Below are 27,699 nucleotides of genomic sequence, written 5' to 3' on the forward strand. Positions count from 1 at the left end.
AACTGCCCTGAGACCTGTGGGTATAGGGTAGTATAAAAATTTAATTAATAATAATAATAATAATAATAGTTTCATCAGAAGCTGAACTGCAAAAGAATAGAAATGGAGCTGTATGAAAAGACTGCAGAGCAGAACACAAATCAATGCCTCATACATCCCTAGGAACCCTTAAGCCAATTTAAATCAATGAATTTGTATGTGCTTAACTCTGCGAAGGATCAGAGTGATATTTGAAAGTACTGAAGTCATCATGAGTTGCTTCCATGAAAGTATATATAAGATCACATTCTTAATCTAACACCATACATTCCACAAGAGAGTGACTCACCATCACAGCGGTGTTCCACACGTCCGGAGACCTCTGAGGCTTTTTCCAAATATTGTTTGTGAATTTATACTGGGGGCATCAACAATAGTGGCCAAATTGCAGGAACCCGAACACAATCGGACAATGGGCAAGCTTGTCTCATTTGTCCTGGCCTCGTTTTCTAGGAGGGCAGCCTTCCAACGTTATTTTTAGAACCGTAGTGTTAGGCCAATGGATCATTAATACGGATCACCTGTGTTTGCTTGTAACCTCGAGAGAATGATGAAGCAGTCACCTCACTTTGATTCAAAAATATGCAGAGGAAGAATTAAGTTCAAGGGATCTGTGTTCTGGCAGACCATCAAAGAGATATTTGGGGGAAAGCACAAATGTCGGGGAGAGCACATTTGGGGGAAGCTATTGTTGCACTGACCTGCTATGAGTAAGCTATTCAAAGTTTAAATAAGTCACCTGGAATAAACAATGAATTAGCCCTCGCAGTCGTTTTATGTGAAGTGCATTTGGATAGGAATGAGACATTTCAGTTCTAGACCACTGATTCCAAAATGCATGAATAAAAAGTTACTTTATTTGCTTATTTAACTTGAACTCTTTGCCTATGTTACTTTCTCGTTTGTTCTAAAAGTGGCATAAATATTCCATGTTCAGTTTTAGTGACCATAACAAGTGTCCCAACAGCATTCTATTCTTTGACAACACAATAAACTAGATCACTGTCCTACATGTCTGCTCCATTGAGCTCAATGGGGTTCACTGCTGGATAACTTGAGTATAGGACTACTGTCTTAGACTCCTATTTTCCAGTTTAAAATGCCATTTCCCCCACCCCCAACCTTTATCTGTCTTTCTAATTACCGTATTTTTCACTCTATAGGACGTACCCAACCATAGGATGCACCTGGTTTTAGAGGGGGAGAACAAGGGGAAAAAAATCTCCCCCTCTCTGCTCAGCGCCCCTTCAGTGAAGCGGCAGGAGAAACAGAGCCCCTTCTATTTCTCCTCCCGCTTGGCTGAAGGGGCGCTGCGCAGCTCTCCCTCTCTGCTGAAGCCAGGAGAGTCTTGCTCTCCAGGCTTCAGGGATAGCCGCCTGAAGCCTTTGGAGCGCAGCGGGAACTCGCGCTGCGCTCCAAAGGCTTCAGGCGGCTATCCCTGAAGCCTGGAGAGCGAGAGGGGTCGGTGCACACCGACCCCTCTCACTCTCCAGGCTTCAGCGAAAGCAATGCGAAGCCTCCGGAGTGCGGAGGGAGCGCTCCCTCTGCGCTTCGGAGGCTTCGCGTTGCTATCACTGAAGCCAAAGAGCCTGTATTCGCTCCATAGGATGCACACACATTTCCCCTTAATTTTTGGAGGGGGGAAGTGCGTCCTATAGAGCGAAAAATACGGTAACTAAGTTTGCTGCTTTTGTCACCATATTATAAGCAATATAACCAGGATAAAAGCTGCTAAAATAAAATAAGTGAACAGATCAGCTACCTTGGTTGACCCAAACATGGAAGCATACTCTTATGTATAAACCAGGACTGGCCCACACATGAGGCCAAGTGAGGCCACTGCCTCGGGTGGCAGGATCCCCAGGGGCAACAGATCCTGATGTCAATCTTTCTTCCCCACTTGTTCCTGATGTAGATAATCATTCACCCCTTCTTCTCTAGTGGGGAGTAGAGGCACCATTTGGGGGTTTGCCCCAGGGGCCAAAATGTTTTGGGCCAGTCCTGGAATAAACGGACGTATTTGTAAGAATACCAAAAAGGCCTTTCAGTATAACAACAACAACAATTTTATTATTATTTTATATGCCGCCCATCGGGCTGGGTTGCCACAGCCACTCTGGGCAGTTCTCAACAGAATATTAAAAATGCAATAAAACATCAAACATTAAAAACTTTTCTGAACAGGACTGCCTTCAGATGCCTTCTAAAAGTCAGATAGTTGTTGATTTCCTTGACATCTGGTGGGAGGGCGTTCCACAGGGCGGGCGCCACTACCGAAAAGACTCTCTGCCTGGTTCCCTGTAACCTCACTTCTCACAGGGAGGGAATCGCCAGAAGGCTCTCTCTCTTAAATATTATCTCTGCTAAATTCTTTTTGCACAAGAAGAATATATGAAGAATTCTAAGTCCTCAGTTTGGGTATATTAACATTAAATCTGACCAGAGGAGGGCTGCTTATCAGTGGGAAATAACACCCCCTGTGTTATAATGACCGCTCCCCGCTTAAAACGGGGGGCGCCCTTTGCGTGGACGCGCACAGCCCCTGGATCTGGAACGGCTCCTTCAGCATAGGCTTGGCTTCGCCTTCCCTCAGGTGGGATACCTGGAGGTCTCCGCCTACCTCAGTCAGCTATCCAATCCCACCTGGGGGAAGCGTTGCCAAGGAGACCAGGCCAGGTAGGGGAGGGATTACCTGCCCACACAATAGAGGGAGGATCTTACCTGGGAATCCTCACTTGGCTCCAGAGCTTCTCCCACGCTAACCACCCTCAGTTAATGTCTTCTTTTGCAGGTTAACTTTTCTTCACAGGTATGCAGGCGCTGCTACGTTAAGGTCACTGTTAAAGGGCCGGAAAGGAATTTCCCTGCATTGGCAGGTTTCGCCTTTCCCGTAGCAAAATATCACAACTTTGGCGGTATCAGGCCTTGGGCGGAATCCTTTAGTCCATCTTCCTCTTTGCGGCGGCGGTTCCCCGTTAAAGGGGTTTCTGAAGGGAGGCTTTGACCGTACGCCGAAAGGTCGTCATTGCTCTCCCCTGCGGCGGTGGCGTAACAGGGGTGGCTCTCTCTGCTTGAACATATGTTTCCAGAGCCGGCCCATCCCCCACCCACACACTGGATAACCCTGATGCTCCCTAGATCCCCGGCTGGGGACTGGGGAGGGATAACGCCCAATGCCTGAGCCAAGGTCTACCCACATTTGAAATTTAATAAAGTTGTGGCCAATTTAATCCCATAGCACGTTGTCTTGAGTCGTTATTCCACATGCCGGAGGGGACCGCTCGGGATCTGGGGACTCTGCCTGTCCACACAATGTTATAATGTTATAATTGTTGTTGTTGTTTAGTCGTTGTTGTTGTTGTTTAGTCTTCGTGACCCCATGGACCAGGGCACGCCAGGCACGCCTGTCTTCCACTGCCTTCAGCAGTTTGGTCAAACTCATGCTGGTAGCTTCGAGAACACTGTCCATCTCGCCATCTTATAATTAAGATAAAGGTAAAGGGACCCCTGACCATTAGGTCCAGTCGTGGCCGACTCTGGGGTTGCAGCGCTCATCTCGCTTTATTGGCTGAGGGAGCCGGCGTACAGCTTCTGGGTCATGTGGCCAGCATGACTAAGCCGCTTCTGGCAAACCAGAGCAGCACACGGAAACACCGTTTACCTTCCTGCCGGAGTGGTACCTATTGATCTACTTGCACTTTGCCGGCGTACAGCTTCTGGGTCATGTGGCCAGCATGACTAAGCCGCTTCTGGCAAACCAGAGCAGCACATGGAAACACCGTTTACCTTCCTGCCGGAGTGGTACCTATTGATCTACTTGCACTTTGATGTGCTTTCGAACTGCTAGGTTGGCAGGAGCTGGGACCGAGCAACGGGAGCTCACCCCCTCGCGGAGATTCGAACTGCGACCTTCTGATCGGCAAGTCCTAGGCTCTGTGGTTTAACCCACAGCGTCACCCGCTTTCCTTAATGTTATAATTATATGGATGTTAATGGCACACCATGTTTGTGTTTTTAAAACTGTGAGGTTACTTAGACAACAAATAGGTTTTTTGTACTTTGTATTGTGGCATATTGCTGACCCTGATGATTCACGTGTAATTATATTATCTTTTGGGGAAACGGAAGGTCTTCCAATGATAAAGTCGTGGGGTTTTTTGTTTTTAAATTGAAAATGGTGTGCTGCTTAATAACTTTCAAGAGGCATTTTATTTGTGTGACTTTCTTTGGGGTACATCTGAAAGTCAATTTTCCTACTGGTGGAGAAGTTAAATAGGCAACCAAAGCTGAAGGAAAATCAGTTTTAATAAGTCCCATACTCTGGGGGACCTAACTTTGCAATGTCAGGCCAGATGGACCAGTGAAATGCCACATTGTTGTTTAGTCGTTTAGTCGTGTCCGACTCTTCGTGACCCCATGGACCAGAGCACACCAGGCACTCCTGTCTTCCACTGCCTCCTGCAGTTTGGTCAAACTCATGCTGGTAGCTTCAAGAACACTATCCAACCATCTCATCCTCTGTCGTCCCCTTCTCCTTGTGCCCTCCATCTTTCCCAACATCAGGGGCTTTTCCAGGGAGTCTTCTCTTCTCATGAGGTGGCCAAAGTATTGGAGTCTCAGCTTCACGATCTGTCCTTCCAGTGAGCACTCAGGGCTGATTTCCTTAAGAATGGATCGGTTTGATCTTCTTGCAGTCCATGGGACTCTCAAGAGTCTCCTCCAGCACCATAATTCAAAAGCATCGATTCTTCGGCAATCAGCCTTCTTTATGGTCCAGCTCTTCCATACATCACTACTGGGAACACCATAGCTTTAACTATACGGACCTTTGTTGGCAAGGTGACGTCTCTACTTCTCAAGATGCTGTCTAGGCCTGTCATTGCCCTTCTCCCAAGAAGCAGGCGTCTTTTAATTTCGTGGCTGCTGTCACCATCTGCAGTGATCATGGAGCCCAAGAAAGTAAAATCTCTCAGTGCCTCCATTTCTTCTCCTTCTATTTGCCAGGAGGTGATGGGACCAGCAGCCCTCATCTTTGTTTTTTTGATGTTGAGCTTCAAACCATATTTTGCGCTCTCCTCTTTCACCCTCATTAAAAGGTTCTTTAATTCCTCCTCACTTTCTGCCATCAAGGTTGTGTCATCTGCACATGGGCTTCAGCAACTGAGCTCTTTGATGCAAGCACCTTTGCTGCCCTGAAATTCTGGCTCACTGTGTTAGTTGCGATTTGACCTTCTACTTAATTAAAACAAGACAAGTATAAACTGCAGCCTTAAAGCTTGGTACAATGGTGGGAGTGTTGCAAAATAAAAATTTGCTTTAAACAAACAGGACAGGTAAAGAAAAGGTTCCTGCTAGTTCTGAGAAAATGATGTATTTGCCCTCTATTCTTTACCCAGCGACCTTTGAGAGCGTGTTATGCGGACAATTCCACCGAACTCAGTTCTGCGGGTGGCAAAGGTTCTATATTGAAACCATGGAACCCAAAAACCATTCCTGGTGCAAGGTTCCTTCCACTTGGTCCCAATGCAACACCAGCCGCATATTTTCTTGGAAATCGCCCTGCATTTAGCCTCCTACTCCACCCCAGATTTGTATGGAAATCCCCTGTCATTCTTAGTAACTAAACAACAACAACAACCACATATCTGTGAACACGTTTGCCAAGTTCATCTGAGAAGTTTGCCAACTTTCCTCAGATGAAAATAGGGACATTTCTCACTCCCCCCGGCCAACTGACCCTCCTTGACCCTTCCATTTTTAGTCATTCCCCAGAGCATTTATACCACCCTTATACCAACGACACACACGCACCCTCTTCCCAGTCCTGAGAAAACACATTAATTCTGATTTTGTTTTATGCTGTGCTGTTCTTTGGTAGATTTACAAAAAGGAAAACACACGCCAATCAATAAATTTTACTACTACTACTACTACTACTAATAATAATAATTTATTTATACCCCGCCCATCTGGCTGGGCTTCCCCAGCCACTCTGGGCAGCTTCCAAAAAAATATTAAAATACTGTAATACATCAAACATTAAAAGCTTCCCTAAACAGGGCTGCCTTCAGATGTCTTCTAAAAGTCTGGTAGTTGTTTTTCTCTTTGACATCTGGTGGGAGGGCAGAACGATGGGGGTGGAGACGCTCCTTCAGGTATACTGGGCCAAGGCTGTTTAAAGGTCAGCATCAACACTTTGAATTGTGCTTGGAAACGTACTGGGAGCCAATGTAGGTCTTTCAGGACCGGTGTTATGTGGTCTCGGCGGCTGCTCCCAGTCACCTTTCTGGCTGCCATGTTGAATGCACAAAGCATTGAAAATAAAATAAAATAATAAAGACTCCTTGTACTCCACTCCCCCTTTCTTCCCATCCTGGGGGTTCTGCTCTCTGCCTGCCCCCCAGAGTTGGTGCATTGCATGGGGCTGGGCTGTGGTGGTTGCAGCCCAAGGGAGGAGGCAGGCAGCAGTAGCAATGGAGAAGCCATGGAGGGCACACAAGTTATTCATCCTGTATGTTTTGCCCATTGGCTCAGCAGCCTTGTCTGCACCAACCCGTTTAATATCTCGGAAATCTGCGACTAGGGTGAATCCTAAATGCAGGAATCTTTAAACTGGCGCTGGATTCTGATCAGGCATCACTGCCTTTCCACCATGTTGCTACAGCAAGTTGAGCATTTCTTCCCCTGGTGGAAAAATCCAATTAAATCCTTGATAGTGTCCATCTATAAGCCCAGATGTCAAAGCTTAATGCCAGATGGAGTCCGAAATGATGTTAAGTAGCACAGAGAACAGTGCAATTTCCTAAATGAAACACTTAACCCCTTGAGTCACATCAGTCGGTGGAGTGAAGCAGCCTTTGATAAACAAAATGGAGAATTACCGAAAACCGTTAATGAGAACTCCAGTATATAACCGCCTGGGAGCCCTGAGGGAGAGAGAAAGGGCAAAGGGTGTGTGTGTGACTAAAGTGGGATGGTGGGACAAGGAAGGGGAAAGCCCCCTCTCTGGAAAGAGCCATTGGTCCTTCTCCTGCCAGCCTGTTGGATGGGAGGAAGCAAGAGAAGGAGAAAGCAGAAAACAAGAGAGAAAAGGGATCGTTCTACCCTCTGGGCTCTGGTCTCACCCACCACAGGCTCTGGACTACCCAAGGCATGTGGGCCCCAAGGAAATGGCGCCCTCGATAATAATGCAAAAGGTTTCTCATCACTATTGTATGCTACTGGTTCCCAGAGTAGCTCCTGATCATAGCTGTCAACCGTCCCTTATTTGGCGGGAAACTCCCTGATCCCAGCGCCGTGTCCCGCTGCTGTCCCTTATTGATGATGTCCCTTAAATTTCCCGGGTTTCAAAGGAAGCAGCTGCTCTCCCTCCCTCCCTGCCGGCCAGGGAGGAGGAAGGCTCCAACTGTGTTGCTTGGCTGCATTGCTCACCCAATAAGGAGTCTAAGAACGACTGGGGGGTGGAGCTTGCATGCCTTGTGCCGATCAAGTCAGCTGCTTTGCCTGGGGACTCGCCTTTGCTCAGCGCTTCCCAGCGGAGAGGTGACGGTGGTTTTCCTTGCTGCATCCCCTTTGCCGGGTTGCTGCACTGTGGGAACCACCGCTTGAGGCTTCGTTTGGCTGCTGGCTGGGCTTTCTGCCTTTGGCTCGGAGGGGCTCAGAAGTTGAACATATCTGTGCTCTGAAAATCCCTTATTTTGGCTGCTGATCCCTTATTTTTGAGGCTGCTGGTCCCTTGTTTTCAAATCTGTAAGTTGACAGCTGATGTTCCCCACTCCCAATATGCTTGCAACTGAATATGCTCACCAACTACGGCTGGGTCACCTAGGCTACATTTGAACTAACATATTCAGGGCTGGCCCACCCATGAGGCAAGGTGCCTCGGGCAGCAGGATCTACACATAGGGTTGCCACTTGTCCTGTATAACACAGAGCAGGCCCCTTTCCCCTCTGTAATGCCCTTTGAATCCCACTTCCTGCTTGTTCCCAAAGTTGATCTTTATCCCCCCACCTAGTTCCCAATGTATAGGTTCCTTCACCCCTTCCACCCAAGATGGGGAAGGCGCCATTTTGTCGTTCGCCTCGGCTGCCAAAATCTCTTGGGCCGGCCATGAACCTATTGATCCCTCACTTGTTAGACTGGGATCTAGGGCAGGGAGATAGTTGAACCAGAGCCTTCATAGCTCCGTGGCTGGAGCTGAGATTTTTATTGCATTGTCGGAAGAGTCCGCTTTGGTTATTTTAGCCTGAAGAGCCTGAGTGTCTAACCTTTTTCAGAAATGGAAAAAAGAATTGAGAATCAACAAGTTAATATGCCTACGCTATCATTTCACCCCTTGTAACAACTAATTATGTCAGAAGAACGGGATGAAAGGAGCCTGAAAGTCTGAACAGCTGGTCCTTCTTTCTTGCCTGCTAGAATGGAGACAGGGAAACACATTTTTGAGGCTTACTTAATTCAAGGGTGAGGGAAGCTGTCTTGATAAAATAATCTTGGGTGCTTGATTGTGGAAACACGTGCCCCCCCCCCCCCCAGTGATGTAAGCCTAGAGAGGATTCTAGTAATCTTTTACTATTTTTCAGGCTTTTAAAGGTAAGTTTTCAACTGGGACTGATGGAGAGTGTTTATGAAGTAAACCCCTTTCCAATCAGATCTATATATCAGTGTATCAAATACAGTACAGCCCAAGGAAATGTTTATTAACCTATGTCTCTGGGGGGAAATGTTACTCAAAATCATAGCAAATTGATACTCCAGACTGTTTGTCATTTCCAAGAGTAATTCAGTGAGGGGATGGCTAGAAAACAGCAGTGGAAAGGGCTACAAACCAACTTCTTTTTCCAGTCAGCCCAAGGAAGGATTTTTGCACCTGCTTTTTGCAAGTTGCCCAATTCATGATCACATCAATAGTCACTTCCAGAGCTTCCATGTTCCCTTGCCCCACCTTGTGGCCAAGACTAGGTAATTTCATGTAAACCCAACTGGCTTTGAAAAAACAAAAACTTTTTGGCCTTCATATACTGTGCAGGATTGCTGTAGGAGTTCAGCCTAACATTTGCAAGATACACCACATAAAATGGTTTTAGTCCATCCAGCACGCTATTAACTAGGTACCGGAAGATCACAAAGCTGAGTTCTGGATTCCAAAGGGCAGAACTGCAGATTCCAACATTAATTACAATTAATTTGAGGGTGTGGATTTGAGAGTGCAGATGTTATACTGGAATCATGCTGGCGAGACCTTCTGGAATAATTCTTGACATGTTTATTACAAGATATTGTATATACTGGTACACTGATCATGAAGAGTTTTGCAACCTACTGTTATGTGAGTTTTCTTTTTTGTACCTTGTTCCATTTTGTTCATATCTATACAATTTTCACAATCAATAAAAGGTTACATTTAATTTTAAAAAAATCAGAGACCTTGAATCAAAACCGCTGCTGTAAATGTCGACAACAGAGTGCAACGGATTTGTAAAAAGTTGTCAAATTAAACAGAACAAAAACTTGCTTCTTCTTGTAAATTCAACAGTGTAAATGAGTTTTGATGGATGCAATAATGGTTTGTGGAAAGTATGCATTTCATTTATAAGGATGTAAAATGAGTATTCTAAATTGTAATATATATAATATAGCTTAGGTTTTTCTTCTTTTCTTTGTCCTCCCGTTTGTTTTGAGCAGCTGCTCTTATTTTAGCTGGTAGGGGGGAAAGGCGGGTTATAAATAAAGATCTTCCTCTTCATCGCCTTCACTCTCAGAACCCCACATGCTTTTGTTGAGATTCCTGCACTCCCGGGACGCATAACTGTCAACCGGCCCTTATTTGATGGGAAACTCCCTTATCCCAGCGCCGTGTCCCTTAAATTTCCTGGGTTTCATGCTCGCCTGGCTCAGGAGGGAAGCAGCGGCTCGGGGTCCTCCACCTCGAGGGAGCGAGCGCATGAGCTGCCATGTCTCCGTCTCTCCCTTTCCCCCTCAGGGGCACGTTGTGAGGAGACAGGTGGCGGCGGGGGGGGGGCAGGCAGCCCCTCTCTTGCGAGACTTCCGCCGCGCTGCCAGGGGAAGCCGGAGGCGGCCTGAGGGAGGAGGAAGAGGAGGGGATGGGGAGGGATGCAGAAGGGCGGTGTTTCAGCGGCCGCCGCGGCACCACAGCCGCCTCATGCCAGGCTTGTGGTTGGCGTTGGCGAGAGTCTCTCTCCCTCCCTCTCTCTCAGGCAGGGAAGGGCCGATGGAACTCCTCGCCCCAGGACGACGGCAGCCCCGACGTGCTGCTTAGCATCCCCTCCAACCAGTGCAGCATCTTAATGCAGTGATTTCCCCCTCTGCATGCCTTTCATAACTCTATTTTTAACAATGATTTGTCCATCCATAGTTCAAATTTTTACTACAAGTTTTCTGTCAATCCTACCAATGTATGTAACTCTTGACAATAGGTTTTCAACTAAATTATAAACTTTCCCCATTCTTTATTAAAGAGGTCCTCTTCCTGGTTTCTAATTCTGCCTGTAAGCTTTGCCATATGGATGTCATTCATCAGTTTTGCCTGCCCCTCTTCTTCGGTCGGAGTTGTAGACCCTTAGGATCATCTAGTCCAACCCCCTGCAAAACACAGTCAGTCGCAGCCAAAGCAGCACGGCTCCATCAGTGCCGGATTTCTGGATAAGCCAAGCCCAAATCCCTTATTTTGCCTGCTGATCACTTATATTCGAGGCTGTTGGTCCCTTATTTTCAAATCTGTAAGTTGACAGCTATGCCGGGGCGGGGTGGACTAGATGACCCATGGGGCCCCCTTTCTGAACGATTCCATGAGAAGGGGGCGGGGCTCTATATGGAACGCACAGCCTCGCCGTGCGCGCGTGCGCACGCGCCAGCCTCTCTCGCGCCGGCGCCCTCGCGGTTCCCTCCCCCAGCGCGCTTCCGAAAGCTCGAAATGAGGCCGGAAGCCGCGGAGCGCGGGGCGGCTCTTCTCTTTTTTTTCATGCCTCTAACAGCCGACAGCCCAGTCACGCGACCCGCCCCGGGAGGAGTCAGCTGACCGCTGGGCCGAGGTCGGCAGTTAAACCGCCGTCGCGAGGGGCGCCTCAGCGTCTTCCCGTCAGCGACCATGTCGTCGTCGGCCGCTTCTCCTCCCGCGTCGTCCTCGTCGTCGTCCTCGTCGGGGGCGGCGGCGGCGGCGGAGGCTCCCCCCGGGGCTACGGCGGCTGCGGCGGCGGCGCTGCTGCTGTGGGAGCGAGCCTGGTCCCTGGAGGAGGTCCGAGCCGGGAGCCCGTGCTGGTCCTTGGCCGCCGACGCGGGGGTGAGAGGCCGGGGCCGCTGCCGGATAAACGTGTCGTTAGGGGGTTTGGCACCCTCGCGGCGGCAACAGCGCTCCTGAGCGCGTGCAGAGAGCGCAGCCCGTGACCAGGGTGCCTGCGGAGGGCGGGGGGCGTCGCTGTCGTTCCCCTGCTAGGGTCGCCCCCTGTCCTGTGCAATACGGGATGGCCTCCTGCTTCAATGTAAAATGCTACGTCCTGTGTTGATAAATATTCGTCCACTATTTCCGGTCTCTCTCTCTCTTTGCAAAGTTAGGGGTCCTCTCCCAAAGCACGTGGTTTTTTGTTTGGTTTTTTAAGATACAATTTATTAATTTATAATAACGACAACAACAAAAGCAAAATAACATCATATCAAAAATTTAACTCGTATATCTTAATTGTCTTCCCTCTACTCCCAGTCCTGGTTCCATTATTTTATACTAATTCATTCACATCAATAGAATCTTATATTCTTATTAAAGGTAAAGGGACCCCTGACCATTAGGTCCAGTCGTGACCGACTCTGGGGTTGCGGCGCTCATCTCGCTTTATTGGCCGAGGCAGCCGGCGTTTGTCCGCAGACAGCTTCCGGGTCATGTGGCCAGCATGACTAAGCCGCTTCTGGTGAACCAGAGCAGCGCACGGAAACGCCGTTTACCTTCCCGCTGGAGTGGTACCTATTTATCTACTTGCACTTTGTGCTTTCGAATTGCTAGGTTGGCAGGAGCTGGGACCAAACAATGGGAGCTCACCCCATCGCAGAGATTCGAACTGCCGACCTTCTGATCGGCAAGTCCTAGGCTCTGTGATTTAACCCACAGCGCCACCTGCGTCCCTATATTCTTATTAGTTCAATTTTAAAATCTTACTCATGTTGTTACAAATGACCTGTAGAAGTTCGACTAATGTAGAAACCTATACACAAAGCTTGCAATATATGCCTTAAACATTTTTCCTTTTTTTTTTAAAAAAAATGTCCTTTTCTTTCTTGGGTTTCAATTATGTAATATGTCCTGCATAGTTCAATAGTTTGTTTTGCCAATCTTCTTCATCTTCTTTGGCCAAAAGTATGTGTTTTTTAAAAGGGGGTGTGAAATGTTGTGTGTTTAAGCTCCAGATAGCCAAGCACAAGATTTGCAAATTTGTGTGCATGTGTGACAAATTCCAGAGGGGCCATCCTGTTAGGCTGCACTAGGTTGTAATGTAATGGATTGTTTTGAAGTCACTTCAAAGCCAGATGAAAAGAAAAGAAAAACCCACCCCGCTCTGTCCTATGTTTTGCCTGAACAAAGATGGCAAACCCTACTTTCCACTTCCTATGCTTTAAAAGCCTCGGCCACCTCTTTCTTGCCTATAGGGAGAAGGGCACAACATGCTCCAGGTAGCAGGCATGCACTGCCAGAAGAATAAGAGGAATCGTAGAACTGTAGGGTTGTAAGGGACCCCGAATCTCAACTATAAAGCATCCATGACAGATGACAATCCAACCTTGGCTTAAAAATCTCCAATGAAGGAGAGTCCACCACCTTCTAAGCAAGTCCCATTTTGCTGTCGGAACAGAAGGAAGAAGTGGCTTGTGTCTTCCTTTCAGAAATGAGCCACCCTTCCGCTGGCGGTGGAGTTGCAGAAGTGGTGCGATGTTAGTGCCCCACCTCTCTTCCTTAAGTGTGTTGGTGCCTAAAGGCAGTTGAGATGCCGAGTTGTGGCACTACCACCTGTATGTTGCAAGTGTGGACATTTGCAAATCACCCAGGAGACGGACGTAGCCTTTCACCCCATTGTTTTGTGCATCATAAGGGATGATCTCTTACACCCATGGAAAGAATGTGTGTGTGTGGCAAGCTCTGCCCACATGGGCATGGCCAGGGAGTTGCAGGGGGGCAGCTGCCTCCCCTAAATCAAGTAGAACAATAAAAATACTAAACTAACTGACCATTCGTGTTGCAGATAGTTTGGTTCTGCCTCCCACAACAAAAGTCCTGCAGCCCAACATAAATCCATGCATACCCACCCCACTTCACACAGCAGCCATCTCCCCCGCCCCCCCGCCTACCCAGAGCTCAGAACATAATACTCCTCCTTGCAAGTGATCCTGATCTGATTCGAGTCCTTCCTTGCACTCAATAAATGCCAGAAGGATAGCTAGCTGCCAGATGTGTTGGTGGGAGTGGCAGGGTTAACCTATGCAGCCCTGCAAACATGTACTTGTTTTTTCAATGTGTATGAGAGTGGTGGTCATCTGAACCCTCTTAATGTCAGACATGTGGGGTGTGGTAGGATATAAGAGGTTTTCCCAATAACCATGTTCTCCCTGTGGAATTCCTTGGGGAAAACAGCCTTGTGGGCCAAATGGGCCTGTGAGCCAAGTTTGGTCTGTGGGCTGGAGGTTCCTCACACCTTCTATAGTACATAGAGCATCATGAGGTTCATCTTTGTTTATTACAGTTCAGATTCTACTCTCGGTTCATTCTCCAAGAATATGGTTGTTACACAGTCAGTAGTATATTTTTAGCTGCTTTCTAGCTGCCTGTGTTGCATTTTTTAGTTGCTGGATAGCAAGCTTAATTATTTTGTAGGAATAACACTTTCCGGTTCTCCTTGTCTTACATCATTACTTCAGTTTCTAAGCTGTGGCTTAAAAGTCTGAGCAAGTGCATATTCTGTTTTTGTAGCTGTTGCGGTTCTTGCAAGAATTCTCCCAGCAAACTATCTCCAGGACACATGAAATCAAGAAGCAAATGGACAGGCTGATCCACGAAACCAAAAGTGTAGATTGCCGGCTGCACAATGTCTTCAATGGCTTCCTCATGCTTTCAAATACACAGTTCATTGAAAATGTGAGTGTGCAGTAATTGAATACTATGATATGGACTGAGATATGCTTAAGCCAACTCTGGTGTAGTATGAGAAGGCATCATAGAAGGAAGTGCTTGTAATGAACACAATGCTTCTAATAGATCTTCTTTGTGTGCCTATCCCTTGCATCTCCAGTATCATGTAAGCGTGTAATTGATTACTGGGTGCTTTTGAATTCCATAATGCAAGGATAGATTCTTGCTCTCTGAGATGTGTAAGAAACGGGATGCAAATATGAAAACTGAGGAATGGCTGACTTGTTGGACAGTAAATTTTCAGATTATTCTATAGCATAACTAGTTTTAAGTGAAAGGGAGCCAAAGTACGTGGGTAAGGGGAGCTGAACACCCCTCCAGGCCACCAGGTTTACAACCCCCAGCTCCTTTCTTCACTATCATTTTTTCCACTTGGGGATCAGATACATGAAGTGAAAGGATCATTTTAGGAGAGGGGCTATGGGGGAGGGAGTATTGTTTGTCTCTTTGGCTTGAAAGCTCCCCCCACCCACTTTATCTGTGATGGTGCAGGCTAAACAGATGCCATAATCTGGTTTCATTTGGCACTTGCTGTTCAGCTCTTCCACTGAAAAGTATTAATAGTACAGGTAGCATGGTGACTTGCCTTTGCTTGTGAAGGCTATTTGTATCAGATGCTGAAACTTAATAAAAAAATGTTTGAATTGAATTTTATAGAGAGTGTATGACGATGAAGTGGAAGAAACCATATCCAAATCTGAAGTGAGCGACAGACCAGAACAGGCAAGTGGATTACATAAGAATATGCAATATATTGGTAATGGTAACCTTCAACATTTATTTGCAATATTGAAGATTACAAATTGAAAGTTCAGGGAGGGTGGGAGGAAGTATTTATCAATGGCAGACTCTCCCCACACTTGCCCAAAAAATGAGTTCTGCTTTAATCATGGAGGATTCAGATGCAGAGGGCAGTGATGGTGATAGGAAGCTTCTCCTCTGCAAGAGCAAAACTGCAATATTTAATAATAATAATAATAATAATTTTTTATTTATACCCCGCCCTTTCCAGCCAAGGCCGGGCTCAGAGCGGCTTACAAGCAATAATAAAAACAAGATGAATGATTACAACTTAAAAACAAAAATAAAATACAACATTAAAATAATGGAACATTAAAATATTAAAATGTAGCCTCATCGCAGGAGAAGGAAAAGAAAGAAAGAGGAGAAAAAAGAAAAAGAGAGAGAGAGAGAGGGAGGGAATCAAATTGGCTCCAAGCCAAAGGCCAGGCGGAACCACTCTGTCTTACAGGCCCTGCGGAAAGAAATAAGATCCTGCAGGGCCCTGGTCTCATGAGGCAGAGCGTTCCACCAGGCTGGAGCCAGAGTTGAAAAGGCCCTGGCTCTGGTTGAAGCCAATCTAACTTCTTTAGGGCCTGGGACCACTAGGGTGTTATTATTTATGGACCTTGAGGCTCTCCGTGGGGCATACCAGGAGAGGCGGTCCCATAGGTACGAGGGTCCTAGGCCGTGAAGGGCTTTAAAGGTCAAAAGCAGCACCTTAAATCTGACCCTGTACTCCACCGGGAGCCAGTGCAGCTTGAAAAGCACTGGGTGAATATGCTCCCATGGCAGAGACCCCGTGAGGAGCCTCGCTGCAGCATTCTGTACCCGCTGGAGTTTCTGGGACAGCTTCAAGGGCAGCCCCGCATAGAGCGAATTACAGTAGTCAAGCCTGGAGATGACCGTCACATGGATCACTGTGGCCAGGTCGGGGCGGGAAAGGTAAGGGACCAACTGCTTGATGCGGCGAAGGTGGAAAAATGTCGCCTTGGCTGTTGCTGTAACTTGCGCCTCCATGGAAAGGGAGGCATCAAGGATTACACCCAAACTCTTAACGGAAGGCAATGGCACTAATTGGGCCCCCGCAAGAGAAGGGAGTTGGTCCCTCATCCCCATGCCATCCCGACCTAGCCATAGGACCTCTGTCTTCGAAGGATTTAGTTTCAATCGGCTCCCACGAAACCATCCAGCCACAGCTTCCAAGCATCTGGTCAGTGTGTTTGGGGCCGAGTCAGTGTGGCCATCCATCAGCAGATAGAGCTGAGTGTCATCAACATATTGGTGACAGCCCAGCCCATAGCTCCGGATAATCTGGGCAAAGGGGCGCATAAAGATGTTAAAAAGCATTGGGGAGAGAATTGCGCCCTGTGGCACTCCACACACCAAGGAGTGGCGCGACGACATTTCCCTCCCTAATGCCACCCTCTGTCCCCGACCAGAGATAAAAGAGCACAACCAGTTACGGGCTATGCCCTGTATCCCTACGTCTGCAAGGCGGTGGTCCAGAAGATCATGATCGACCATGCAGGCCATTGTTATATTTTGAGAGTAGTCAGTGTGTGTCAACCACCTCCTGCCTACCAGCTCCTGGGTCCTCTCTGGAGCTGCCAAGCAAGCACATTCAATCTCTTTGAGGGCATGCTCTGCCTCCTTACACCTCCCAAATTACCTTTCTCTTTCTACCATTCTCTTCCTTTCTCTGAGGTGGGGAGGGTGGGAGTCTGCTTGTTGAAAGGTTCAGGAGGATGAGCTACAGGTAACATAGTTTCAGAGGGTGGTGTCCAATGATATTTTGTTCCCCTCTCAGCTTCCCACTTCCTTCCTCTAATGTGTAATAATGGATTTCATGTGCTTCAGGAACAGGTGAATCATTCCATTTGAAAGCCTTCAGATGAACGGTGTTCCTGAGTGCTAAAGATCCTATTTTTTATGGCTTTAGTCTTCGAGAGAGACTGTAATTCCATCTTTGGCATTTCCTGCCCTGTGTTGTGTTATCATTCTTGAGTGCAGTTTAAAAGGCAGACGTGTCAAAGACAGTGAATTGTTTCAGGATTGAGCTCATCCCATCCCCTCCCCATCATGATATATGATATACACACTCCATTCATGCTCCCAGTTGTGTGGATAGCTGGTGTGGATAACTTATATGCACAATCGCAAATGGGGAAACATCAGTTTTGAGAACCCATGTGGATTGCCCATGACATGCATGAAGTTATTTGTGTGGTGAGAAATAGGGGTACCCACTTAACCACCACATGAAAATTCTCACCCCAGCAAATGTCTAAACCTGGTCATCAACTAGTCAAGCTGCAGTTAGATATAATAATTATCACTCAAGCTAAGCAGTAGTTCTGCAGTTGGGAACTGTAAATGTTATTTGGGGTCCTTTCGTTTTTCACTTTTGATGGGAAAATGAACGCAGTTAAGTAGAGCTGCCATCAAAGGCTGTTTGTACAGTGCAGAATGTCCTCTTGCAATCTAAGCCTAGAGTCTACTGAATTGGCAAACTGCTGGCTTCTAGGCACAATTCAAGCTGCTGCTTTTGAATTTAAAAGCTCCAAGTGCTCTTTTTGTCCATTACAATCTTTTGACTTATTAGAGAAGGACTGTTTTCAAGGACTTGGCCCTAGTCCTGTAAAATCTGTCTGTATTTGAGTTAAAACTTGTTCATTGTTGCTCCAGAGGGCAGGATCAATGGGCCAAAATTCCAGGGAGGCAGATTTTGACTAAAAAATAGGAGAAACTTCCTAGTGTAATAGCTGTTCAACAGAGGAATAGACCCCCTTGAGAGGTAGTGAACTCTCCTTTACTGGAAGTATTTAAATAGAAACTAGATAGCCATCTGTCAGGAATACTGTAGTGGCTTCCTGTAGATCCTGCACTGAGACAAGGATCGGACTAGATCAGAGATAGCCAGTGTAGTACCCTTGAGAAATTGTTGGACTCCCATCCTCCTTGACCGCTGGCACTGCATTGTCTACTTCTGGAATAGATGATCTCCAAGGTACTTTGCAGTCCTGTGATTCAAGAAAGTTTTTCTTTCCACCCCATGTCTCTCTTTTAAAGTCAGTCTTGCCGTATATGCCTTAACCTTGTGTATTTAGCCCAGGGTGGGGAAGTTGTAGTTCTCCAGATGTTATTGTACTATATTTCCTGTCATCCTTGACTATTGGCTGGGGCTGATGGGAATTAAAGTCCAAAAATATCTGGAGGGTCACAGGTTCCCCTTTTCTGATCCAGCCTCATGATTGTCAGTATTGCTGCTCATTACTGTCAATTCTGAGTATTCGTCCCTTCCATGTCATGTAGGAAATGACTATTGGTGATCAGGTTCTGTTGACTTCTTTTATCATAGTTAGTTAGTGCTGCAGTTCAGCTTATTTGTGTTTTTATGATTGGATTATTATTGCTTTCATATTTGCTTTTTATTTGTTAGCCACTTTGAGTGCCTTCTTCATAGAAGGGAAAAGGAGGGCATTTTTTTTTTTAAAAAAGTCCAGCTTTATGAAGGCATTCTATTAAGGATGTTTTAGCTCCATGTTTAGTAATGCAGCCCATTAAGAGTGGCCAAGCCATGTTGACCAAAATCCCAACTTTCCCCATCACATTTTTGAAAAATGAGAATAATGGGAAATTAACAATGAAATGTGGTTCTTTTGATCCTAAAGGAGAAAACCCGTGAACAGAAAGAAGCTGATCTGATTCCCAAAATCCAAGAAGCTGTGAATTATGGGCTGCAGGTGTTGGACAGTGCCTTTGAACAGCTGGACATCAAAGCAGGGAACTCAGACTCTGAAGAAGAAACTAATGAAAGGATAGAACTAATATTGGAGCCAAAGGTAATGTAACTTTGTCTCTAAAAGAGTAAATTTACAATGTTTTAATTTCAAACTTTGCAGAGCAACTACACTTGACGGATGGAAAGTGGAAGATACACAATAGTGTGAGCGCTGCTTCTGAAAGGTGTTGCTGATTAACTGTCAGGGGTCCTTTATCTTTACCATTTTTTAGCTGTAAATACTGATAGCCATTCTCTTGTACCTTGGAAGATAAGACTATGGAGAAATTGATCTGGGTGCATTTCGAAATTTTAGTAACATTAACTCTGAAAGCTCATGACACAGTAAAGCAGCGATGAGTAACCTCCTGCCTGTTGCCCACTCTTGACCGACCACGGGGTCCAGTTTGGCCTGTGATGCCATTCCCTCCAAATCACACCCCCTCGTGTCATTCTGACACGCGTGATGTTAACAGCGAGGGGAACTGGCCTGCACAGCAGAAGCAACAGGATTTAACCCCCTGCTCATCAGTTTTATGACCGTGGGGTTAAATCCTGCTCAGAATCCTGCGGAGAGCAGGACTGAAGTCTACTTATAGGGTTAATGAGAGAGAACCATTGTGAAAATGCAGAAAAGTACAGAGAGTTATTAGCAGTGACAATTCACAAAAGAGGAGATGATAGACATCCAGGCATTGGTGAGCCATCATTGCTGTATACTTGAAGATCGGCAAGTCCTCACCGTCTCCCTCAAACCTGCTGAACAAGTGAGTCTTGCTCTCACATCCTGAACTAGAAGCAACAGCAGGCCTCCATAATAATTTGGCTACAATGTGTTATAAATGGTGGTGGAGGGGTGAAGAGCATCAAGGCAGCGCTGTCTATCTGTTATTCTTCTTGCCTGAGCTAGTCCACCCTGCCATTCTTCATACACACACTCAGCACCTTCTCTGCAGATGGAGTCAGGAGATGGAATGTGATAGTAGCTCAGCGACTGAAGAGGAAAGGGAACCTGTCCACTTGGACACAGAGCATAGTGGCAGAGCAGGCTCCGAGTCTGGAATGGAAAGCAAGAATTATGGAATCATAGAAATGTAGGAAGGCCAACTCCCTGCAGTGCAGGAATATGCAGCTGTCCCATCGAACCTGCAACCTTGGCATTATCAGCACCACAAAGAAGAGAGCCCTCTGCAAAGAGTCTGCACAGTGCTTAATTTCTAAAGCTTTTGGTCTTTCCTTTTAGCCTAGGGAGCTGATATACAGTGGTACCTTGGGTTACAGACGCTTCAGGTTACAGACTCCGCTAACCCAGAAATAGTACCTCAGGTTAAGAACTTTGCTTCAGGATGAGAACAGAAATCACGTGGCGGCAGTGGGAGGCCCCATTAGCTAAAGTGGTACCTCAGGTTAGGAACAGTTTCAGGTTAAGAACGGACCTCCCGAACGAATTAATTTCTTAACCCGAGGTACCACTGTACTTTACTGTTAGAAGGAAGATCCCAATTCGGAGTTAATTCAGTGAGGCACTCTCATTCTTCCTTCTATCCTTATCTGCTAAGATGAGACTCACCTGAAGGTAATTTTGTACTCCCTGGTGGTATCAGAGTACCAAATTTCAAACCTGGAATTGGGAGTTACCATCAAGACAGGACACTACAAATCATTCAATGTGTTTTGGAGTTTTATCTATGAAATGTGTAATTTTGACCTGTGGCATATTCATTTGAAATCTAAAAACACTTTTTTGCCTTTTTTATAGGATCTTTATATTGACAGGCCTTTACCGTATTTAATTGGCTCTCAGCTCTTCATGGAGCAAGATGATGTTGGGCTTGGCGATCTCTCCAGTGAAGGTGTGTGATAGGATTAATAAAGTATTGGTAAATATTGATTTGTGTTTGACTTATGGCAGTCCAAATACTTCATTACTAAAAATGTTGTAAGGGTGCCTGACAAAATCTTAACTAGCTTGGAAAACCTAGTCTATGGCTAATTTTTGACACTTTGAAAAATGTGTCGCTTTTTCATCTTAGTATTTTGAACAATCCACTAGATACTTTGGTTATGACTTAAGTGTGAGATGGCTACTGAATAAGTTTGAGTACCCAAAACCATATCTTTTTCAGTTGTGACCTTATGGAACCTATCAGGGTATCTTCTGATGAGCTTTCTCCCTCACATAATTTTGTTGCTGTTGCTCTTATTAAATTTCCCAAAAAGAAACAAAAGCAAATGCATTCAGAGAATACAAACTAAATCGTTATAAAGACAGTGCTCAGACATTCAAGAATAAAGATCTGTATATTCTCACATATGTTCTTTGTAAAAAGAAATCCTGGTTCTCCCCCCCCCCCCCCATTTGCTCCACTGGTTATTTTTCCTGATTAGTGCAAAACTAAAAAGGAAACCTATTTTCATTCAGTAGTGCAGTGATGGAAATGGACTGTGTTGCAGGATCCAGAATTTCATTGCTGTAGGGATGAATTTGAAAGCGTACAATAACAATGGTTCCCTCTTGGAAATGCAGAGTGCTGATATCCACGGAAACTTTTCTGTGGGAATCCATGCAGACACTGCTAGTTTTCTTGCAAAGAAAATACTTTTCTTGTCACTCCCATCTTGGACATGGGAACCCAAAGAGGACTGCTCTTCCACTCAGTGTCTCTGGGTTTGAAGAATTGAAGTTGCAAGTGAATAGGGAAGTGATTCATTATGTGAGTGAAAAGGATTGTCTGATTATATATTTATTACATTTATATACTGCTTTTCTGCTAAAGCACTCAAAACAGTTCATCAGTTCATATTTTTAATAATGTAGGAGACATGATACAAATGGAAAAGTAAATCAGGTGTCAGTTCTTTCATATTGTTACAGAAGAGTCAGGTGGAAAGTTATATGCATAGTTGTGTATAATTATTACCTGGGGAAAGGACCTTGGTATATAGTGAATAAGATGATATGCACTTAAGTCTTCTTTGTTTCCCTTCTATGAAACAGAAGGTTCAGTAGACAGTGATCGTGGAAGCATGATTGACAGCGAAGGCAAAGATGAAGAGGTAAGAAGGCATGAACACAATGTTTTCCCCCTGGATTTTCACACCCCCCCCCCAGCTTTAAAATGTAAAATTGAAACATTTTGAGGAAATTACAGGGATTTATGGATTTTCATGTTGGTGGATCCCCGACTTTATCTGTGGTATGGACCATAAGATTATATGGACATAAGAAGTGAACATTCTAAAGCCTGTATAAATGCTGTTTAATTTAGTCTGAAACTGCTTTTGCCTTTCAGGACCTGGAAGAATTTGAAAATGCAAGTGAGGAAGACCACAAACCGGTAAGAAGTCCACCATGTGTACTCTTTACTAATGTAAACCTAACCTTCAACTTTTCCAAGGATAGGGAGTGGGCCATGGATTTTGAGTGTTAGAAATCTAACAGTGGCGTAAGTGTACAAAAGGCCTCATGGGGTATCTTGGAAATAGTAATCTTTCCAATGTTCTTTAAGATAATGCACCTTACTTGTTAGATCTGACTACTGAACTCCAATATTTTAGAAGTACAAAATAGATAAAGGGCTGTACAGTGGTACCTTGGGTTACATACGCTTCAGGTTACATATGCTTCAGGTTACAGACTCCGCTAACCCAGAAATAGTACCTCGGGTTAAGAACTTTGCTTCAGGATGAGAACAGAAATCATGCTCCAGCGGCGCAGGGGCAGCGGGAGACCCCATTAGCTAAAGTGGTGCTTCAGGTTAAGAACAGTTTCAGGTTAAGAACGGACCTCCGGAACGAATTAAGTACTTAACCCGAGGTACCACTGTATTTAACTAAATTGTTGCGCTAGCAGAAGCCAGCACAAGGATTTCTGCTAGCACAACGAGGTTTCCCCCACCCCTTTCCTCCCCTCCATGTGCAACATGCCATCCCTAAAACTGCTCTGGAGGGTTGGGGGAAACCCTGGAACAGATTGGGGGGGGGCAAGGGGGGAGGTTTCATTGTGTGACAAAAATCATTGTGCTGACAGAACCTTAGCCTTTGTGCTATGTTGAATGCAACCCATAGATCATGGGTCAAACCTAATAAAACGTGTGTGTGTTTAAAAAGAGACAAATGGAAACTGATTTTTCTTAAAGGGTTCTACAAATAATTTTAGGTAGCTATTTTCTTAGCTGCCCAAGGTTTCTTTACAGAACAGAGTCCATACTAATTCATTGCTTTTCGTTCATAGAAAGCAAATTTTTTTTTGTTAAACCAAATCAAAGAGATGTAAAAGTGACTATCAAAGAATCTTAACGTGTTTCCAATAGATTTAGTATATATTTAGAATTGTTCAGAGTTCACTTGTTAAATATTTCAACTTTAAGTGTGATATTTAATAAATTTTCCTTTTGTATGAGTATGGGGGAACTAACTATAAGATGGATGGGAGCAAGCAAGCCCTGATGGCTTTGAGAGAAAAGAAGGACTTTCCTTCTTCTGCTTTGCCTTCCTCCTTGCTAGATTATTTAGGTTTGATTAAAAAAAAAAAAAAAGCAAATGAACCTGATAAGCTCCAGCTCTGAGCAGAGACACAAACTATTCCTCCACATGTCTAATGGAAGATCTTAAGAAAGCTGCAAGCAGCACTGAGAACAAGTGGCAGCAGCTGTTATAAAAGTAGAGAAGTTGTCAATTTTAACAACCAAACATGATGCACAATCAGTAGAGGTTCTGTTTTGCAAAATCAGCCTGCCAAAATACAGCTCTGTGTATTCATATTCACACATGTGACCACTGTTGCAGCTTCCTTAGGTAAAGGTAAAGGGACCCCTGACCATTAGGTCCAGTTGTGACCGACTCTGGGGTTGTGGCGCTCATCTCGCTTTATTGGCCGAGGGAGCCAGCGTACAGCTTCCGGGTCATGTGGCCAGCATGACTAAGCCGCTTCTGGCGAACCAGAGCTACGCACATAAACGCCATTTACCTTCCCACCAGAGCAGTACCTATTTATCTACTTGCACTTTGACAGGCTTTCTAACTGCTAGGTTGGCAGGAGCAGGGACCGAGCAACAGGAGCTCACCCCGTTGCGGGATTCGAACCGCCGACCTTCTGATCGGCAAGTCCTAGGCTCTGTGGTTTAACCCACAGCGCCACCCGCGTACCTGCAGCTTCCTTACCCAGCTCTAAATAATACTAGGTATGCTCAGTGTACTCAGCTGATTTCTGGCAGGGAGAAAGGCAGATCACAGAGTTGCTTCAGGGTTGGGTTAGATTGGCAGTGGATGCTCCTGAAAATGGTACGTGGATGCTATTTTATGGCATGCTACGTTTGCACACACAGAGCACTGATTTTCCTGATAATGGGGACAAGGGTATGGTCTTACAGCTTTTGCTGCAGTTGTGAAGATCAGGTTAGTCCCCAAGACTGATGACCATCTGGGGAGCACAGTTAATGGGGGAACCTTCTGAACCCTAGGTTCATTGGCAAATGCCCAACTATTATGACTAGTTACAGATAGGTAGCCGTGTTGGTCTGCTATAGTCAAAACAAAATAAAAAAATTCCTTCCAGTAGCACCTTAAAGACCAACTAAGTTAGTTCTTGGTATGAGCTTTCGTGTGTGTGTGTATCTGAAGAAGTGTGCATGCACACGAAAGCTCATACCAAGAACTAACTTAGTTGGTCTTTAAGGTGCTACTGGAAGGAATTTTTTTGTTTTATTATGACCAGTGGCACTGGCCCTGCTTGAATCTGTGTAGCTTAGCAGGTAAAAGTGATTCCAGGCACTTCAGCTGACAATATCTACCTTGGGAAAGGCTTTCATGGAAATGAAACATAAGACTGTGTGAGAGAATAATACTCTACTTGTCATACAGCTTTCGACATCAGGTTGAATGCTCCTGTTGTCAGAAAGGAAAGCTACTCCTTGACAAGCATTGACTCTAAAGCTGGCTCAGTATACTTCATCTGATGCCTTCGTTATATATTTTTTGTTGCCAGGTGAAAATGTTCCTGTTCTACCAGGCCTTTTAATTATTTATTTGTGCTTTTTTATGTTGTATTTTTCTATTGTGAACTATTCTCAGATCTTTTGATGAAGATTTATTATAAAGCCATTAAATGAAAAATAGTAAAATAAAGTACTACTTTCTATCTCAAGTGTCCTGGAGCATGAAGTGTGGTGTGTGTTTGTTTTTTCAGAGAACGGCACTGATGAGTGACGAAGATGATTTTTTTGGTGACTCTGAAAAAGGGGAAGACGATGATGAAGAAGGTGACTTAGAAGAGAACGCAAGGCTGGTAAGTGATTGCTGCCTGACGTCATTTCTAGTTTTATTCAGAAAAACTTCGGACAAAAAAAGGCACGGGGAAAAAATATTCACCATAGTTGATGGATTAGCTCTTCCATGTTTAGAAAAGGACAGAAAACTCTCTGGTACAATTCAGTTGGCTCAAAGCAGGGCTTTCTTTCTTGGTGCTGTAGATAGCCTAAGACTAGTTATGACATCTAAAAGTACACTAAGTAAAACCTGCTTGGTTTCTGCTTGGCATATGACCCAGTAGAATGTTTCAATATAATATATTTGTACTGAAGACTGCTTATTCGTAAAATCATAATAATAGTTTTATATTACATCTTTTTCTTTGTTTAAGGCTTTAACACCACCGTGTGTTTTGCAGCCAAGAACAGGACCAAAAAGTCCCTACTATGTACCTAAATGATCATGAGTAACCTGCATTTGGATCGTATATATAGCTTTGAAAAACAGAAAATCATCTAAAATAATACTAACAGGCTATTTTCATACAAAACGTTGCTCATTGGAACTGCAAGTTTTCTGTTCGCATGCATGCTAATTCTACAAATCTGCTTCCCGCTGAGTATTCTCTGAGAGCGGTATTAAGACTAATTTAACTCTTTTGGTAATCCAGGGGAGAATCTCCAATCTAGATGGTAAAGTGATGTTAACTAGTAGGGCACCTGACCCATTTTTTGGGAAGTGGGGGCAATTGTTCTTAGGATCGCCTATTCCTTTCATAGTCTGAAAAAATGGTCAATTTTCTTAAAAAAAACCAAACACCTTTTTCAACAGCAATTTTTAAAAAGTTATGAAACCAAATTGAAACGAAATATGTGTGCATGTTTTTTTTCTTTCCTTCTTCCATCCATTCCCATATGACTACTTCAGAAAAAGAAAAGGCCTACATCATTTACGGATGAACTTGCCGCTCGTATCAAAGGGGAAGAGGAAGAGCAATCATGTAAGCTGCTTCTCAAAGCTTTTTTCTTTGATAAAGTTGAATTTTGTGCATGTGTGGGGTGTGAAAAACATTTTCTGTTGACATTTGGAAACGTGCAGGACAAGTGTGACTTGCAGCAAAATGTTGCAATGTGGAATTCTGCTGCTGGGGATTTCAGCTATTAACATTTCATTCTCATTCATCCCTTCCCAAACTAATCAGTCAGTATTCCATGGCCACTGAACATCCTTCACCTTCACTGGGCAGTTTTGGGGTTCAACCCATAGGGTTTTTCCCTAAGGATTTTTTGGCATTTCTCTCAGAAGGCTCCTGTCCCCTCTTGTATTGGGGTGATGTTCACTTTTGGCCTGAACTCTGGAAATAAAGGGAACAAATGTGAGCCTTCAGATCTCTCTCTTCTCAGGCAGGAGACTGTGCAGAGCAAGTTGTTGACAGAACTAGAGAATGGATAAGTATCATTCATATCCGTGTGCTTCTTTGTCCTTTTCCAATGTTCAATTTCCACCCAATTTCCAGTGTTTTTCCTCTCAACAGTCAGCCCACCATGATTACTCAGAACACATGCTCATTCTTTCAGGTCCCTCCACCCCTGGCCTTTTTCTAAGATACTTCATTCTTCTGCAAACTCTGAGGTTAACCTGGATCTCTTGACACTTCCCTCTTGTGTGTACCTGCTGCTGTTTGGACCACATAAGCCTGCCATTTTACATATTTTTACTAATGTTGAAAAACCATCAGTAGCTGCTATCAAAGAGAAATCAGGGACTAAAAAGAAGATTGAAAAATATTCCATTTGGGTAAAGTCTTTCTGTTATGAAAATAGCTTTCCCCTTTCCCTCCACCCCTAAGAGGTAGAAATGAAAAATTATAGCACTTGATTAGATTATTTTTGTTAAAAGTGGGTATACCTTAACAGACCCAGGCATAAGAGCACAACATTATGGTTTCTTTCTGGTTTTCAGTGATATGATGCTGATTGATTCTTATGTTGGCTTAGAGAGAGAGAGAGAGAGAGAGAGAGAGAGAGATGGTTATGGAAGGCCCTTTGAGGGGAACTGTGATAAAATGTGATTTATAAATATTTCATTTTTTCCTTGCTTTCTGTTTATTGCTTGTCAAATGTTTCTATAAATGATGCATTGGCAAAGAACAATTAATAATCAATTAACTTTCTTCTACTTCAACCATTGGTAGATACAAAAAATAAAACCACAGTGACAAATAAGGAAGAAAGTGTCTCATCAGATGGTAAGTGTTGGTTTTTTCCCATGTGTTAAGTTTTCTTTGGACGTATGGAGGTGGAATTGATGGGGGCATCACCTAGTCGTTCCTATTCTAAATTTCTTAATATTCTCAATCTTAATGAATACTACTGTGAGTTGGAAGTTTCAGGTTCCCTTTTTTTAGTGCCAAGACAGAAGAGGCATATGGAGAAGGTTGAGCAATTTCTTCATGTCTTATTGTGACCGCAGTCTTGTTGCTGTTCTTAAGTTTTAAAATGTTTCCTATGAGATGAGGATGCCCTTTATTGCGTTTTTAGACCCTTGTTGCTCCTTTTGCACATAGCAAGGAACTACAAAAGAACTTGACACCAAAGTGAATCAAATGAAATGTGATTTCAGCTCTGAGTCCCAATCTGTTACTTTATCCATTGAACT

General features: G+C 44.7%; 1 protein-coding gene across 4 annotated transcripts in view; it reads left to right on the plus strand.

The window, feature by feature from the left end:
• Positions 1-10,922: 10,922 nt before the first annotated feature.
• WASHC2C (WASH complex subunit 2C) overlaps positions 10,923-27,699 on the plus strand; it is a 45,308-nt gene continuing 28,531 nt past the window's right edge. For all 4 annotated transcript variants that reach the window (XM_083738247.1, XM_083738249.1, XM_083738248.1 and 1 more), the window contains exons 1-10: positions 10,923-11,339; positions 14,010-14,174; positions 14,886-14,951; positions 18,683-18,853; positions 20,552-20,645; positions 21,791-21,849; positions 22,086-22,130; positions 24,980-25,078; positions 25,969-26,041; positions 27,236-27,289. In XM_083738247.1, the coding sequence (XP_083594373.1) occupies positions 11,148-11,339; positions 14,010-14,174; positions 14,886-14,951; positions 18,683-18,853; positions 20,552-20,645; positions 21,791-21,849; positions 22,086-22,130; positions 24,980-25,078; positions 25,969-26,041; positions 27,236-27,289 (1,018 nt within the window). In that variant the 5' untranslated portion in view covers positions 10,923-11,147. The remainder of the gene's footprint in view (positions 11,340-14,009; positions 14,175-14,885; positions 14,952-18,682; positions 18,854-20,551; positions 20,646-21,790; positions 21,850-22,085; positions 22,131-24,979; positions 25,079-25,968; positions 26,042-27,235; positions 27,290-27,699) is intronic.

The sequence above is a fragment of the Podarcis gaigeae genome (assembly GCF_964106915.1).
Source record: "Podarcis gaigeae genome assembly, chromosome: 5".
Taxonomy (NCBI): Eukaryota; Metazoa; Chordata; class Lepidosauria; order Squamata; family Lacertidae; genus Podarcis; species Podarcis gaigeae.